The sequence below is a fragment of the Uloborus diversus genome, chromosome 5, assembly GCF_026930045.1.
Source record: "Uloborus diversus isolate 005 chromosome 5, Udiv.v.3.1, whole genome shotgun sequence".
Taxonomy (NCBI): Eukaryota; Metazoa; Arthropoda; class Arachnida; order Araneae; family Uloboridae; genus Uloborus; species Uloborus diversus.
Window position 1 is genome coordinate 136344369 of NC_072735.1, and position 16552 is coordinate 136360920.

At 30.6% G+C, this 16552-nt stretch overlaps 1 protein-coding gene across 1 annotated transcript in view; it reads left to right on the top strand.

Moving 5' to 3' along the window:
* The window catches only part of LOC129223155 (zinc finger protein 836-like), a 39445-nt gene extending 37897 nt beyond the window's left edge, over positions 1-1548 (top strand). Inside the window, exon 8 of the mRNA XM_054857723.1 lies at positions 1235-1548. Within this exon, the coding sequence (XP_054713698.1) occupies positions 1235-1443 (209 nt within the window). The 3' untranslated portion in view covers positions 1444-1548. The remainder of the gene's footprint in view (positions 1-1234) is intronic.
* Positions 1549-16552: the final 15004 nt, after the last annotated feature.

Below are 16552 nucleotides of genomic sequence, written 5' to 3' on the forward strand. Positions count from 1 at the left end.
TGAAAATATTAATGTTCCCATGATGGGTCTCTTATTTAATTTTGTAGCACAAATTTCAAAATTTAATGCACTGGTTGTTATATCATGCAATGTGTACTCAGTATATACTTGGTACTTGGCCAATTTTAGAAGTACTTTGTAGTCAATCAAGTTTTGACTATGTACTCGGCCAATGGCGAGAAGTATAAAAAATAAAGCATTTGTAACTGCAAATGAATAAATAGACTTTTTAGTTGATAAAAAAATATTTAATATTCATTTGCTACTACTTGTGACTTATAAAATATTACTATATCATTTGTAAAAAATTTTTAATGAAACTCCACATGTAAAATTAGTGCTGAGTAAAATTAAGCCATGCTTATGTCATTCCTATCAATCTTATGAGAAATTAAAATTTTAAAACTTAAAAAAAAAACATACTTTTTTATTCTGTATGTGTAGTGCATATGCATGCATAGCTGCCAACCTGTACAACTTAGCCGTACATTGTAAGATTTTCGGAAGTTTTGTACCATTGTACGGTCTTATGGCTGATCTGTGCGATTTTTAGGTTTTTGGTTTTAATTTTACGATAAATTGCGAACGGTTGAAGTTTTCTTTTACATCCAACACTTTTTTGAGAGCAGGAAGACTATTGTTTTGAACAAGTTTTAGATAATTTTTTGAAAGCTGCGAAGTCGGCAACTTTTCAAAGTTTAAGTTCAAAGAAATTAAATTTTATTTATCTACTTATGTTTAAATTTATTTATTATTATTAATTTTTTTTTTTTTTGCTTATAAAAGCACAGAGAGATCAAGTCAAACTCAGGATTTGAAAATATTATAATAATTTAAATTTTAATACTTTGCTTTATGATGGTCAAAAAAGGGTAGAAATATAGCCACCTTGCACATTGTAAGATTTTTTAAGCTGACATGTTGGCAGCTATGTGCATGGATGAGAGGGCTTTCTGAAGCCATTATTTTGTGCCAATTTTTATCATTTTTGTGAGACATTTTTCTTATTTTCTTTCCTTTTTTTTAAGTTCAAAGGAAAACAGGAAGCTTCTTTTCGTTATTCATACATGATTTCTTTGTCTGCATAAACTTGCTTAGAAAATAAAAATCATACAACATTACTTTTGTGTGTGCTTATGAATGTTAATGTATAATTTTTGTGCATCAAGTGTTTGTGTCTTACTTTTTAAGTCACACATTAATGAATGTTAATACTGCATTTATTTTCAAACAGATGATCCTGATAAAAGCTATGAAAAAAGAGGCAGCAAGTATTTTTGTACATATTGTTCTTATTCAACCTACCATATTGGACATGTGAAAAGACATCTGGCCGCTCATAGCATGGTTCGACCCTTTCAATGCAGGTTCTGTGAAAAATCATATAAGCAAAAAGAACACCTTAAACGCCACTGGATTACACATCTTACAAAAGAAGTGTAGTTTTAACTTTTGTGTTGTGTTTAGTCCCAATATTTAGTGACCTTTTCTGTATGGGCTATATTTCGAGAATTTTATTATTTTTTGGGGAGTTCTAATAAAATAGTTATATATTCTTTGCTGTGCTCATTTTGAAATGTACACCTTAACTCTAGTGCATCTTCTTTGTCACGTCTACCAATCATCTGTTACCTTCATAACTGACAAAAATAGTAATAAACTTCTCTACTCATATGTTCATAGCTACATGTATTCTTTCAAATTGGTGTAATATACCAATGAATCAACTTTTTATTTTTTGTGATAAAAAAATACACAACATGCAAAAAATTTTAATATAAATTTCATTTATTGCAGGGCCTAATTGTCACTGTTTATCTTTAATCATAATATTTAACTCAGCTATAGTTTTTCCCCCTCTCTTAATTGCATTCAACCAGTGTTGAAAAGTAATGAATTTTGCTGGATATTCAACAGACTGGGTTGCCCTGGTGGGGGAGGGGGGAGGGGAGTTTCTTGTTGGTGCAAGTGTATGGCTCTGACTCAAAGCGTTCAAAAGCTCTTTTTCAACATTTACTGTCACTTTGTCATGTCTAAAATACTCTTGCCCTTATCACAATATATTTTGTGTTAAAGCCTTTTCAAGTTCATGCAAAATCTTCCATGACTCAATATAGTCCAAACTTTCAAACAAAATCGCCACCTTAAAAAATGCATCTTTTTTTTTTTTTTTTTTGAGAATCCTTAAAAGTGCTTTTTCTTCATGTTTTGAGAAAGTGCATATAGTTTTGGACAATAATATTTTTCCGACTGCTTTTCTGAGACCAAAGTGCTTACTGAAGAGTTGAAATGAAGATTTATTTCAGTATTTAATAAATCAAAAGCTAAAAAAATGAATTAATAAATAAAGCAATCGTAAGGTTTACATGCACTACTGACAATCTGACTTTAGAAGTATTAAAGCAATTTCCAATAAATGAGGCATTGGTGGGAAGATCATATGTTTAGTTTGAAATACAAATTCTCTCTAGATGAACATCACTTCAGCATAAAACAATATTTTTTGAGCAATGAGCATCTTTTTTGTATTGACAATTTCTTTGCTTCAACCAAGTGTTTTACATCATTTAATTTTATCACTTGCTCACTTCAAGTAAGATAATTTACACAAATAAGCTAAAATTAATAATTTTGGAATATTTTATGAACGTTTAGGTAAATTTATGGCAATTTTTAACTTTTTAAAATTCAGTTATGATCTTTTTATTTTTGCAAGTTAAGTCAAAAGATAATTGGAAGTGTCTTGTGAACAAAACTCTTGGAGGAGATGTAAATAGTTTGCATTTGCCTTTAAATAGTTGTATTATTGCTATCTGTATACTATTGTAAATTAAAATAGGCTGTGCATATTTAAAATTACTATCATTTAATTTTGTTGGCAATCAATTTATAAAATCGTTAAAAGAGACTGTTTTACTTATCTAATGGTCAGCGTTTTTATGTTACACGAAGGTAAAGCAAAAGGACACAGTATTTTATTTTACTTAAAAAGTATGTTTTTAATGATATTGAAAACATATTGCATTACATGGTAAATTTATCCTGCAGTAGCATCATTTGTAAGAACAATTTTTATGTAGTAAAATTTCTTTTTATCAAAAAATTAGAATCAGATGAAGCAAATGTGACATTTATTCAAAACCAAACAAAGTATGATATATACAGTATGCTATTGTGGGAAAAAATAAGTTCTTATTGATGTTCAACTGTGAAGTTTAACAATTCCTTTAATATAATCAGTATTTATGTTTGTTTTATTATTTTTTCCTCTTTAAATATGTTGATTTTTTATTTTTTGAAGCTGGTTGATATGTGCCTTGGGTATATCTACTTATGCTCCTCATTGGGATATAATACATGTGAAGGATTGAAATTATTTATTTTTAAATACCATGAAGTGAAGAAATATTTTATTAAAAATCTCAAAAACTTCCATAAGACAAAGAAAAGGCAGTGTCAATAAATATATACTTATGATGTATTTTTCTTTTAATTACAAAAAAAAAAAAAAAAAAAAAGTGTCCAAAAACTATCTAAAGTTAAAAATAGAAAAAATAAATGTGTAATTTTGAAGTTTTGTGTTCGTTTCAATACCTTGGAAATAAGTTTTTAAAATATTCATTTGATATCTTTGCTCTTTTTGAATGATATGCCTCAACCACGAAAACAGTTAATTTAATTTATTGCTATGCGGAGTATAGTAATTTTTGCTATAAAAATTTCTAGAGCTTTATAAACAAAACTTCATAGTTTTTTTTTCTCAAATTGAGCTTCTAAGTGGTGGGGGAGGGGAGACAAAATCAACCATTTGAGTGTGCTTGTATACTGCGTGTACACGAGATTTAAAAAAAGAAAAAAAAAAAATAGCACTCTTGTTTTCAAGATGAGATTATCAAATTTTACATCAATATTGTGTTAACCACTCAATTATTCTAATTTAAGAGGCACCTATTTTCAAAAGACTAGTATTTGCATCATGAAAAAGTGGTTTTGAAAGATGCTGTAATAACATTTTGGTCCAGACAGCAATCAATTTTCAAGATCTTTCATTATGTTTATTTGATTTGAATCATTAAAAATTTCATGTTTTCTAACATGAGAGCTAGTGGAAAACATATATGTATCCTAATTTTTTTTTGTTTTTGTTTTGTTTTTGTTTTTAATGAATGCTTTTGATTAACAAAATTGGACTACAGTTTTTAGTGTCTCTGACCTGCTCAAAACTTTGAATTTCCATTTCTCTAAATCTCAAAAATAGGAAAGAAATTAGCATTGATTTAAATAGTGTATGTATTTGTTTTAAACATTTTTAATCTAAACTGAATTTGTTACTCTTTTTAGGTGATTCAGCATTCACAACTCCTTTAAAATTCAAGGGAAGTGGTGTTATTAATCTGTGCTCTTTTTGTTCTTACTCTACTACTGATAGTAGTAATTTTAAACGACATTTGATTAAACATTCTGGAATACGACCATTTAAATGCAGCATCTGTAATTTGTCATACAATCGAAAAGATTATCTTAAAATTCATATGGCTAAGCATGTAAGTGCATGGGTATATATTATTTGGATATCTCAATTGCAGGTACACTATAAAAAGGTAAATCTTCGCTTGAAAAGGTTCTTGCTCAAAAATATAAAAATTTAGAAGAATATTTCTTAAACAGTTAATGTATTTTTATTGCATTATGTGGGACAGTTGAAAAAGTGAGAGAACTGGTTTTACTATTTACAAATATTCCTTTAGTATCATGCTTTTCATGGTTTTAAAATCAATAAAATTACCTTTAATTTTTTTAGTAAGCAAGTTATTTCATTTTAATTTGTTATTCATACAATTCAATATATCAATGAAGTGTTTCTTGAAAATATTATGATGGAAATTGTTGTAGTTCAACACTCTTATGCTTTTATTTTTGTTTAAAAATTTCTTGCTTAAATTATTCTTGAAAAATATAATCAAGAGTCAGTAAATGCAATCATATGATTATTCTTAGTGTTTGAGGATTAAACATAAGAGTCATTTATTTATTTATTGTGTACAGTGCTTATTTTGAAAAAAAAAAAAACAAAAATATTGTAAAAACATAGGAAGAAAGTATTACTTTCTATATTTATAAATGTATAAACAATGAAATAATGCACAAAATGATCTGTATGTGTGTGTGTTTCTGTATACATATAATTATTTTCTTATATTGTGATTATGTACTAATTTTTATCATCTTCTAAAAATTTTATTTAAAAAAATATTTTAATAATTTCTTAGTGATAAATAACTTATTAACCATTATTGATGTAAAATAACTTATATAGTATTTTTAGATATATATTTTTAATTACATGCATACAACCTGGAAACTTTTATAAATGGACTAGAGGACCCGACAGACGTTGTTCTGTTCAAACTTAGTTAATTGAAATGTTGAAAATTTTCAATAAACTATCAAGCATTTGAACCGTTTTGTTAAAGAAAATAAGTAAATGGAAAATGCTTTTAAGCTGCTTGGTGTCAGAATGCGTATATTTATTACAACTTGATTTATCTAGTGCTCACTGACCAGTTGCTTTATCATTTTTTTTTCGCGTACTTAAAAGATCTTCATAGATTGTATGGTTTGTTCCTTCAAACACACTCAAAGGATAAAAATCATCCTCAGATATTAGGTATAAAAAACTAACTATCCATCTAGAAAAAACGGGAAATCCCGCTGCAACGAACCCATATAAAAAAAAAAAAAAAACAATCAAAAGGATATCGTTTTAAAACATGATAAATGTAAAAACTGTTCTCTGAATAAGCAAAAATCACCCGTCCCCGATGTAAAATAAAAACGTTCTTCAACTAAAATGACTTAACACTCTTTAAAAACCAAAAAAAAAAATTCTTTGCGATTTAAAACATTTCACCAAATGAACAAAAAATACAATAAATTACATTAACAGTAGTAAACAAATAATCACGCAACTGTATTGTAATGGCCAATGTCGCAAAGCCACCACGTTCCTGTAATCCAGCCGATCAGTGAGCAAAGCGAACTCCGACTGATTATTGGTCCCATCTGTAAAACGAAAACTTCATATATTTGCCTAATTTGTTCTTTCCGCCAAAGATAAAAATCTTCCACTGCACCGATCTTGTGTGTACAGAACTACTCTGTTGTAATTTATCTGGACGAAAATAAAATTTGTTTTGTCTTTAAATTCCACCATCTTTTCCTTTAATGATGTAATGATTAGTATGGTAATCCTTAAAGTATTCCTGCCATTTGTGCCAAAATTCGGATGGATTTGAACCGATAAACAAATGTTGTTATGTAAGGTACTTTCCGATCATTTGGTTAGGAAAAATTAAAGCACCGATCCAGTCACATGGTTTAACTACAACAAAAAATACGCGTTTTGCGTGAACCTAGTGAAAGAAACCCGATTTCTTCCAGTACTTTACTTTAAAATAAGTCACTGGACCTAAAATCGTTTCTTTCAAGAAATGTGAAGGCTTCTCTCTCTCTCTCTCTCATCATCACAGTAGGAAATTTCATTTCAAAAAGCTGAACTGGCTTTCTTATTATCCTTTGGCAACGGGTTAAATATTTATTTCAGTTCTCGCTCAACAATAGGTTAAAATAAATATTCATCATTTGGGAGATATAACCATCCAATGTTTAAATTAATTAATTAATGAACAAAAACATTTCCAATTCAATCCATCGCGCTTCGAAACCATGCTTGCCACAACTTACTTACACACAAAAAATTTGATCAAAATCGGTCCAGCCGTTTAAAAGCCTTATGGTGACAAACGTCAGCACAGAAGATTTTTATATATTAAGATAATTTCTTATGTACAAGAGTTAGAGTTCCCACAAGGTCTTGAGATTGTAACTATTTTTTTTAATAGTTACAATTCTAAGGTTTGTTTTTTTTTATAACTACAGGCTCTAAGTGGTACTTAAAAATATTATTTAATCTTTGGAACAGGCACTGATCTGAACCTTCCACCTTCCCCTTATAAAGCTAAAATCACACTTGCATTTACTATTTTGTACTAGCAATTATTTATAACATTTTTATTTTCTTGATTCCCTTTTAAAATGAAGCAACACTTGTGAATAGGATTTCAGTATTTTTAAATATGACTGGAAAACATGCTTATAGGGCCAATCCAAAGAAAACTGTCAGTTTGTCCTGCATGTGACGCCTCATATATTTCATTGAAAATATTTTAAAATATTACTGAACAATTTTTTTTTTTTTTTTGCTTAACAAATTACAAACTTATGTGTGATTTCTTAAGCAAAAAATTACGTCATTTCTCTTTAAAATTCTTACTTTTTAATGGAATATGTGAACCACACATCACGTGCGGTACAAAGGGTTGACTTTTTATGGAACGACCCTATGTATTGTACATTTGAATTATAGTGACTGAATTGTTTTGGATGATAGGTGTACTTATTATGAACATCTACTGTATATGTTGAATCAAATGTTTTTGGCAAATTATGTGTAAGGTTGTCATGCTGAATATTTTGATTTTTTCCAACCCAGTCTTTGTGCTCACCATTTTTTTTAATGTTTCTAAAAGTAAGCTTTTTTTGTTTATTATAGTAAGGATGTTTAGTCTTAATTAGTCAATAATTTATTGCAGTCATTAGCTATAAATCACTTTTTTTTTTTTTACTCGAAAAACTGTTGTTACCATTTTTTCCCCAGAAAGGGTTAGCTGAGCTGGAGGTCAATAGAAATTTTATGAATCAAAAAAATATGGCTTGCTATAAACTGGTTTTTCTTATAAAGAGTGACTCTAATAGACTTAACAGTGTGCCTACCAAGAATTTGTTGCCTCATTAAACGCAGGTTCTTGTGGAATGAGTTCTCATTATAAGCAAGCATAACTATTTTGATGGTTGCTGAATTAGAAGTAGTAGCTTGTCTTTTGTAAGCTTGTGCTTCCAAAGCTATTATTTGAGGCTACTTTTTGTTTAAATAAGGAAAAGATTTTTCAGATTTGGCTGAATTTTAAGCATTTTAACATTTTTTTATTACCTCTCAATTTAGTGCCTTTTTAAAAAAAAATAGGTGAGAATGATAATATTAAATTTCTAGGGTATAAATTCAATGCCAGTTCTAAAAGGGTAGCAGGCTGAGCCCCTTACCTTAAGCAGCAAATTTGCCTTATTTCTCTCTGTTTTTTTTTTTTTTTAACTCGATATAAAACTTGATAGAAGATAAATAAGGGTGGCGGTTTCAAGATTTGCCCTGGCGTTGAAAAATCAAAGATATGGCAATATATAAAATTAAATGAAAATGCCCCAATATGCCTTTTTCACTATCACAAAGGACTAAGCTATAGAATGATCTTAGCAACAAGATAGTAAAAGTAATTGCCAGGGGAAAAGTTAAAACTAAATGTTATCAAACAGTAACTTTAAACTTCAAACTCTTGCTCAAATTGTGTATAATGTTCAAAATTAAATAACTTTTTACTTATTTCATCAAAAAGTAATGACCAATCTTTTTTCCCCCACAGTTTTCTTGAGGGCTAAAGGCGAACCAAGTCGGATCCGTACTTGCACACTTTGCCCTTACTCAACTGTAGACAGGGGCAATTTCAGAAGGCATGTGCAAACCCATACTCAGTTTCGACCTTTCAAATGTCATCTGTGTTCCAGAGCTTTCAGGCGGAAGCATCATCTTAGTGGCCATTTACTTATACATTCTGGAGAAAAAGCTTTTGTTTGTGAGGTTTGCAGCAAGGATTTCTTTAGGAAAAATGATCTTAAAATGCATATGATATCAAAGCACTCTTCTTAAAACAGTTGCTAGTTATTAATTTCTTTCCTGATAGACCATTGAATCTTATGTGAATGAAACTATGTAAGGTAATGGCGTCAGTAACAGACAAGGGTCCAGTAACAGACAGTCAGGGCCCGGCTATGACTTTTGAGGACACTGGGCACAGGGGCGCCGACTTGAAAAAATTATTGGGGGGGGGGCTCAATGTCACCGGGGTCTAGGGAGTATGTTAAAGCACGGAGCCCCCCCCCCCCCCCCGAAAAAAATCAGATTTTTGTGCTTTGAAAATGCCAACTTATACATATTTTCTGGTGTGTATAATTTATACAAACAAACAATATGTGACATGGCGTTTTCAAAGTAAAACAATCTAGAAATTGGTGCACAAATTTTCTGCTTCAATTCGATCATGTCATTTGCTTTAAATGAGGGACAATTTTACAGTTCCATTTTGTGGGGAGCCGTGAAGTGCCATAGCTAGGCTACGGCGCATACAAGGTAGTGCACTTGACTTGCATGGAAAGGAACTCCCAGTGGCACCGATTTATAACAACTATTGGGGGGGGGGGAGTGCCATAACGGGGACCTTGCCAGGGGAAATTTTTTAAATTTGAGATAAAAAAAAATAGTGAGTTTTAAAGTTTTTAAAGCATTTTATAGTCATATGATCAACATTAGAACCCCAAAAACTCGACACTCGGTAAATCGACACTCTGATAAACTCGACATGTCAACGCATTTTTTGGCTTTGAAAAAAAAAAAAAAATACGCATGATATTTTCGTAAAAAGCTAATTTAATTTACATTAATAATTATGCTTTTAGTCGATTACAGAGCAGTGAATATATAGCTCTGAAAAGAGTGAAATGATATTTAAATAAATCTAATTTATCATTAAAAGAATAAAGCATAAAAGATTGCTGTCGCACTTTGATTACTCTAAGTGAAATAACTAATTTAAGCTTGCTTTGAATAAGGCTCAGAGTTCATTTAATAAAAATAATGTCTCAAAATTAATTCTTTAATAGAGTTTGAAAAGATAATACAGATTACTTTATTAACTCTAATAATTGAAGAAAACTATCACGCCTTCCATTTAATATACAAATCAAACCCTGATATATATTTTCCAAATCAGCAACGCAGATGAGAGCGCCGCCGGCGAGACTTACCCGGAGGTTTGCGCAGAGGGACAAATTCTATGAGTGCTGCCAGCACTGTAACACTATCATTATTCACACCACTCGTTTTCAATCAACCCGTTTACTACCCTAATAGTTATTTGTTTTAATTCATTACTGAATGTATTTTACAATGTAGCTATCTTCAAACAAGGAAAGTTAAAAATACCAACGTAATTTTGTGATTTTAGAAATCATAATATGACAAATAATGTTCTTAAATTATTGAGGGGGCTCTGCCCCCCAAAACAAACTATTGAGGGGGCTCAGGCCCCCTCAAGCCCTATGGAGTCGGCGCCACTGACTGGGCATGAATTTCAATTGGTGCCCCCTCCCTTCGCTTTTACAATGTATATTGCAGTAATAAAATATTGCGGGTTTGAATTGAATGTGTACGTGTTAATATTGCTAAAGTGTGATATGAAATTTCTCCAAGTTTTTCCAACTTTAGATGCAGATTTGGAGCCCTATAAACTTTGGTGCTCTGGGCCTGTGCCCATGCCTGGATCAATTTGGCCCTGGATGTCCTCAAACTTAGCCCGTCGCAGTAAGCCGTAAATTCCAAAATTATCTATATTATAACTTTTAATAGTAGAACTATAGACTGAACTCAAAGTGTTTTTGGGATCTGATTAAATTTTTGAGGGAATTTTTTTTCTTTCTAGATTTAACATTTGCATCTTGCTACAGTACGATATGAAATGAGTCCATTTAGTTCTAAAAATAAAGAACTTTTGCACAAATTGAAGAGCAAATGGTAATTTTGTCCATTAATTAATCCTTTCCTTATCCTATCCATTACTGGGTATCATCAGATTTTTCAGTGTATGTTACTGGGGGTCGAACCTTTTTTCAAAATTGAGCAAATACAAATACGATTAACTAATTCAGAGGATCCAGAAGCAGCCAAACGTTAGATGAGATGTGAGGAAATTTTTTTTCTAAGTATTCATTATAAGGCTGAGAAAATTGAGTTAAGCTTATAACGATGTCTTAAGCATGTCTGTTACTGATGCTGTTACTCTAATTCAATTCTGTTGTACTTTTTAATTTTATTTTGAGCTAGAAATGAAAATAAGTAGTGTAGAATTTTCAGGTTATTCATTTCATTTGTAACTGATTTTTAACTGTTGTTGCTTATGAAATTTTATGTTATGATTTTCTACTTAATTAAGTGTTCATTGTACTGATTGATAACTGCATGCTTTTTACTACAGTTTCATCACTACCTTTGATATGCATGCTTATGATTTAAATAACAGCTATAACTAAGTCTTGTTTATGAAATGTGTGTATAAGGTGTGAGATATGTTCTTTCATGTTATAGGTTGTAACTTGCATCTTCAATTAGAAATATTTCAAATCTTGAATATTAACTTTTTATAACAATATAACTCCCTGTAATTGAAATGGTGGAGATTTACCTGTTTCAAATATACATAAAGATATCATTTTGTGACTTTTCAAAGCAATTTTTATTTATTTTTTGTACATACCTGATTAGTTACTAACTTTTCGTTTTGGTGCCACTTTTATTTTCTATGAATTATGTTTGTTTGTTTTCCTTTTTATATTTTGTATTTATATCATTTTTCTATATATTTCATTACAGTTATATTTTTTATGTTCTAGTTTGTAAATACAAGTACTATAATGTTACTGAGACTTAATAAATATCACCATTTAGTGATCATGCTAATTTATTTGGACAGTTGCTAAATGTATTCATTAATAGAGCTATACATCCCTAAAATGTCACTGTATGACTGAAATTGTATGTATTCTATTTCTTCGGAAATATAAAGTAAAACAAAATATAACAATGCATAAATACAGTTATTTCTTTAAAATTAAGATATATATTATCTGGCATGTTTTATATATTTCTGATTCAGACATGTGCTAAATAGTAAAAAAATTCACATTGCACAAATTTATTAAAATCTTTTTGACAAATCTTTCAAAAAACATGGTTTGCTAACTATTTTGTGTTTTTGAGAATTTTACATATTTCAGAGAAAAGTTCTGTGTCTTTTACACACAGAAGGACCAGGTGTTTGAACACTTTTTTAATAGTAAAAAGTAAATTTTAAATTATAGTCACTATTTAAAATATTGTAATTTTTTTTTTTTTTTTTTTTTTTTTTTGCTAACTGATATTTGGGCAAATAAGAAAGCATCATGTCCTGTTAAAGTTTAAAGTTATTTCTCAAAATCAATGCAAAGTTTTATGAAAGAAAATATTCAAACCTTTAATTTTAATGCACATTTGACCAACTAAGTGATAAGTTAATGTACTCTTTTTTTTTGAGAGAGAGTGGAGGGTTGCAAACTTAAGTATCTTTTCTTGTTGTAAAGCAATTTGAAAATGACACTAGAAGGCTAAAATGTCAGGCATTTTATGTCATATAAACTTTTTTGTATAAAAACTAGTAAATAAAGTTTTTAATTATGATTTTATAAGTGTTACGTTTTGTTTTGCTCTGAAATTCTGAGGAAAAAACTTTTGCGTTAATTTGTATTGTTTATGACATTCCCAGTTACATATTGCTCTGTTTTGTTCCCATAGATGGCTAATTATCGGAACTTGTTTTCCTAATTAGTCGAGGAGAAACCCCTGCTTTTAATTTTAGGTTTAAGTTCTAGTTTATTGTTTAACATGTGGTACATTTTGCCCAATGCTACTCCGTATTGCATATACTGGAGTTTAAACACTCTCTTTTAGTTCATAGTTAAATTTTTTGGTCTTTTGACCATATTTATTGAATCCTCCATGGCTGATGAGCTCGGATTCTTCCTTTGTCTTTTCCTATTAAATTATTAAATTGATGCTTGTATTTTTCCTTTTCTCATCATTATTTTTTGTATAAATTGTTTAAAACTTGTTATTTGGCTTGTATACTTAATATATAATATATATATATTAGGGTGTCCCAAGATATAATGGTGAAAAAAAAATTTTAGAAATCGAATACGCATACCCTCCATATTTTTTCCTTTTCACCTCAGAAACATCAGAAAAAAATTTTATTGCAATAAAATAATGGGAACCCGTGCCGACTTGAGGTCAAAGTTGGACCTGAAATCCTGTACGGCGACTACAGTGGGAAGATTGCTAATTGTATAATTCCTTACTACACGCGACATCAATTTATTTAAAGCATATATTTAACAACAATATTACACTACAAGAAACATCACTGCACATATTTTCGTTTCAGTGTTTGCATTTTGCAGTCATAATAAATCTTCTGGTGCTCTCGAACGCAACGTAACACAAATTGTTTTAGCTCCTCATCAGCTGATAGCAAGCCATGAAAGTCCTGGATCATATTTACCGCTCTTACATCGTTTACTGCTCGAAGCATTGAGACCATCTTTTTTTTTTTTTTTTTGCTTCAAGGAATGAAGTATTATTGACCCATAAAGAGGGACTCTCGTTGAGAAAAGTTTTTAAGTCTAGTGAACAATGACTGGCTTTTTGCTGATATGGAATCATCAATTGTTTTCTTTGCAAAATAATAAAATAACCGGTAACAAATACACGATATAAATGAATAATTAAACAACTAAAGGAAATCAGTGTGCAAAGCTTACCATACAATGAACCACAAGATCTTACTTTGATGGAATGTATTTTTTCTCATGGGTCTAGAAGGCTTCTCTACATAAATTTGTCACCATTTTTTATTTTATTCCTTCTTCTACCTCATCATCAAAAAGAGCTAAGACAGCTATTTCGTCAGATAAATACCATAAATGTTGGATTAATTTTTGTGGAGCAGCTTTTGAAATAATTATGTCAACATTTTCGTACACTTTTAAAAATTTCAAAAAGCACAAATCTTTGTTGAGTGCTTTGACTTCCAAAATGCATTGAAAAGCCATGGTTTCACGTATATCGTCACTATAAGCAAGCCGACATCTGACAATGCTTCATTTTACCTCGTATCTAATTTTAGTCGTGAACTAAACAGTTATAGTTTTAGGGAGTAAATCGCTCGAGCCATCCATAGATCTTAATGCATGGCTCCCGGTGGTCTTATTTTAAATTTATTTTCTGTATCTCCACCTAAAAATGTGACAGACAGTTCTATCAACTCTCGATAGCCATCCTTAACCGTTACATTTGTAAGTTTAGCACAGTAAAAGACAAGTAAATTTTCAAGTTCGGGTACAGTTCGAAACAACCCCGCAGCTCCTCTATAGCACTGTATTTTAGTGGAATCGATTTTTTTCCAAGACTCTCTGAGATTTTTGAAAGCTGGAATATCAAGGCTTCTTATGACTTGCTTAATTTTCGCTTCAAATACTGCCTTTAATACCAGTTTATATATATGATGGCGGCAAGCAAAGGAAAGCATTTCTCTATGAATTTTTTGCGCAAGAAGGGGGAAAGTACCGTTATAATGACCTGTATTGGAAGCTGTAGTATCACAATAGAGAATTTGAACTTTCGCTTCGAGATTCCAATCTAAAACTGCCTTCCAAACAGGCTGTGCCTGCTCTTTTCCTGTATAATTATCCAGCTTAGGCACAGCAATGAGTTGTTCCTTACATCAATATGAAATAACTATAGGTTAGCGATCTTCTGATTTTTGAGCACTCAAAGCTTTTATTTTTTTCTCGCGCTCCTTCTGCTCATCGTCGGTTCTATTTATTTGAAGTGAAAAGATTTACCTATCGGAAATTTATCAATGTTACTCCCAAGTGCGTCTATAGTAGCTTCAAGAATAAGCACAGAATGTCATATACTTAACTGACACCTTTCCAATGCAGCAACTATTTTTGGAGTAATAAAATCGCTTCTCATTACATATTTACTTGTTCCAGGTTCTGATTTACTTGTTTCAATTTCTGATTTACTTGTTCCAGGTTCTGGTATATTTGTTCCAGGTTCTGGTACTCTTCTTTCAGGTTGTGACATACTTGTTCCAGTTGCAAGAAAATCCTGTCTTCCTCCATTTTGATTAACTGAAGTGCATCAGCATGTGCAGTATTAATTTTTTTTTTAATTACTCACAAATTCTAATTGGCTCTGCCTGGATACTTCTTGCAGTTTCTTTGCATTTTGTTTGTAAGTCTCTCCAAATTTGATACAGGTTTTTAAGTTTATTCACACAATTTGGCAACGATTTTCCCAAAAGATGATTCATTCCTGAATAGCGAGATTTGCACTTTCACTGATGGTTAAATTTACTTCTCGAATATATAAAACAAAACAGACAGAACTTGTTCGTTGGAAGGAAGTTTTGAGCCCGTAATTTGATGTTTTACTACTCCTATTAAAAATATCTCTCTTTTATCGAACTTCGCAATTCACTGCTATGTTTTGCTCACTATGGAAGAACTATACTGCGCTCATTGATCAGAGTGTATTCGTACTGACCCGCTTAACGTTTTGCACATTGCCACGGATAAGCCCCCAGCATGTTTTTCTGCTTTGATTTGTTTTCTGATCACCATTTACAGCTGTTTTCAGCTTCGCTTAGTATAGCGTCGCCTGCGTTCGCTTGCTTAGGAATACACGTGCTTATAAACGTTTAGGCCCAAGTCGGCACGGGTTACCGTGCTTCAAATTGCATGAAACTTTTTTTGCAACGGTTTTGATATAAAAGGAAAAAAATAAGAGGGTATGCGTTAAAAAAAAAACGACATATGTTTCTAAGTGTTTCCCTATTTTGAATTCATCTGCTTTAAAATAAATTTTGTATTCAACTCTAAGTTTGTGCATATTATTTTCAAAACGATATTGAAAAATGCAATGAAAAAATATAATAATTCAAACTAATTGCTATCTTGAGTTTTATTAAATTGAATCTAATCCTGAACATTGGAAAGGAAAATAAAACTTTAAATACAATCTAGTTTGTGTTTCTTTTTTTTTTCCATTTTGATTTAAAGTTTAAGCTTGCATTAGTAAATTTCAATAAAACATTAAATTTTAATATTTATCATTTTGTCTTTAATCTTCAATCAAATATTTAAATGTGCATTTGATCTTTGCATTTCATATTCACCTCTTTGGAATTGTTCTTTTCTATACTGCTTAATCTTTATTTTCAGAGTACTAATTTTGCAGCTATTAGAGCTTATTTTATGTCCTTAAAAAGTGAATTATAACTTTAATACAATACTGCAGTGGGCAGGTAAAGGGCAGTAACTGCATTCTTCATTTTTTATTTTATTTTATTATTATTATTATTTGCATTCTTGTCATCTACTGTATGTTAGCTTTATTATACAAGCTTGCTTATTTGGTTTAGGCTGGGGGAAAAAACGTCTACTTCCAATAATTCCCTACTGTTAGTATTGAATCCAAAAAATGCTTCGTCAAATATTTCGAAAACTCCTTTCTGCAGATGCTGTCGTTTACCTGCCCATGGCAGAATATTACAATTACTTCCTTAGTAATATTATTATTATCACTACATTTTTCTATTTCCACAGGTTTTGAATCATTTAAAGTAACTTCAAATATTGCAACAGGATTACATATGCATTTCTGCTCCTATTGTTCTTATTCAACATCTTATGCCAGCAATCTCAAAAGACACTTACGTTCACGTTG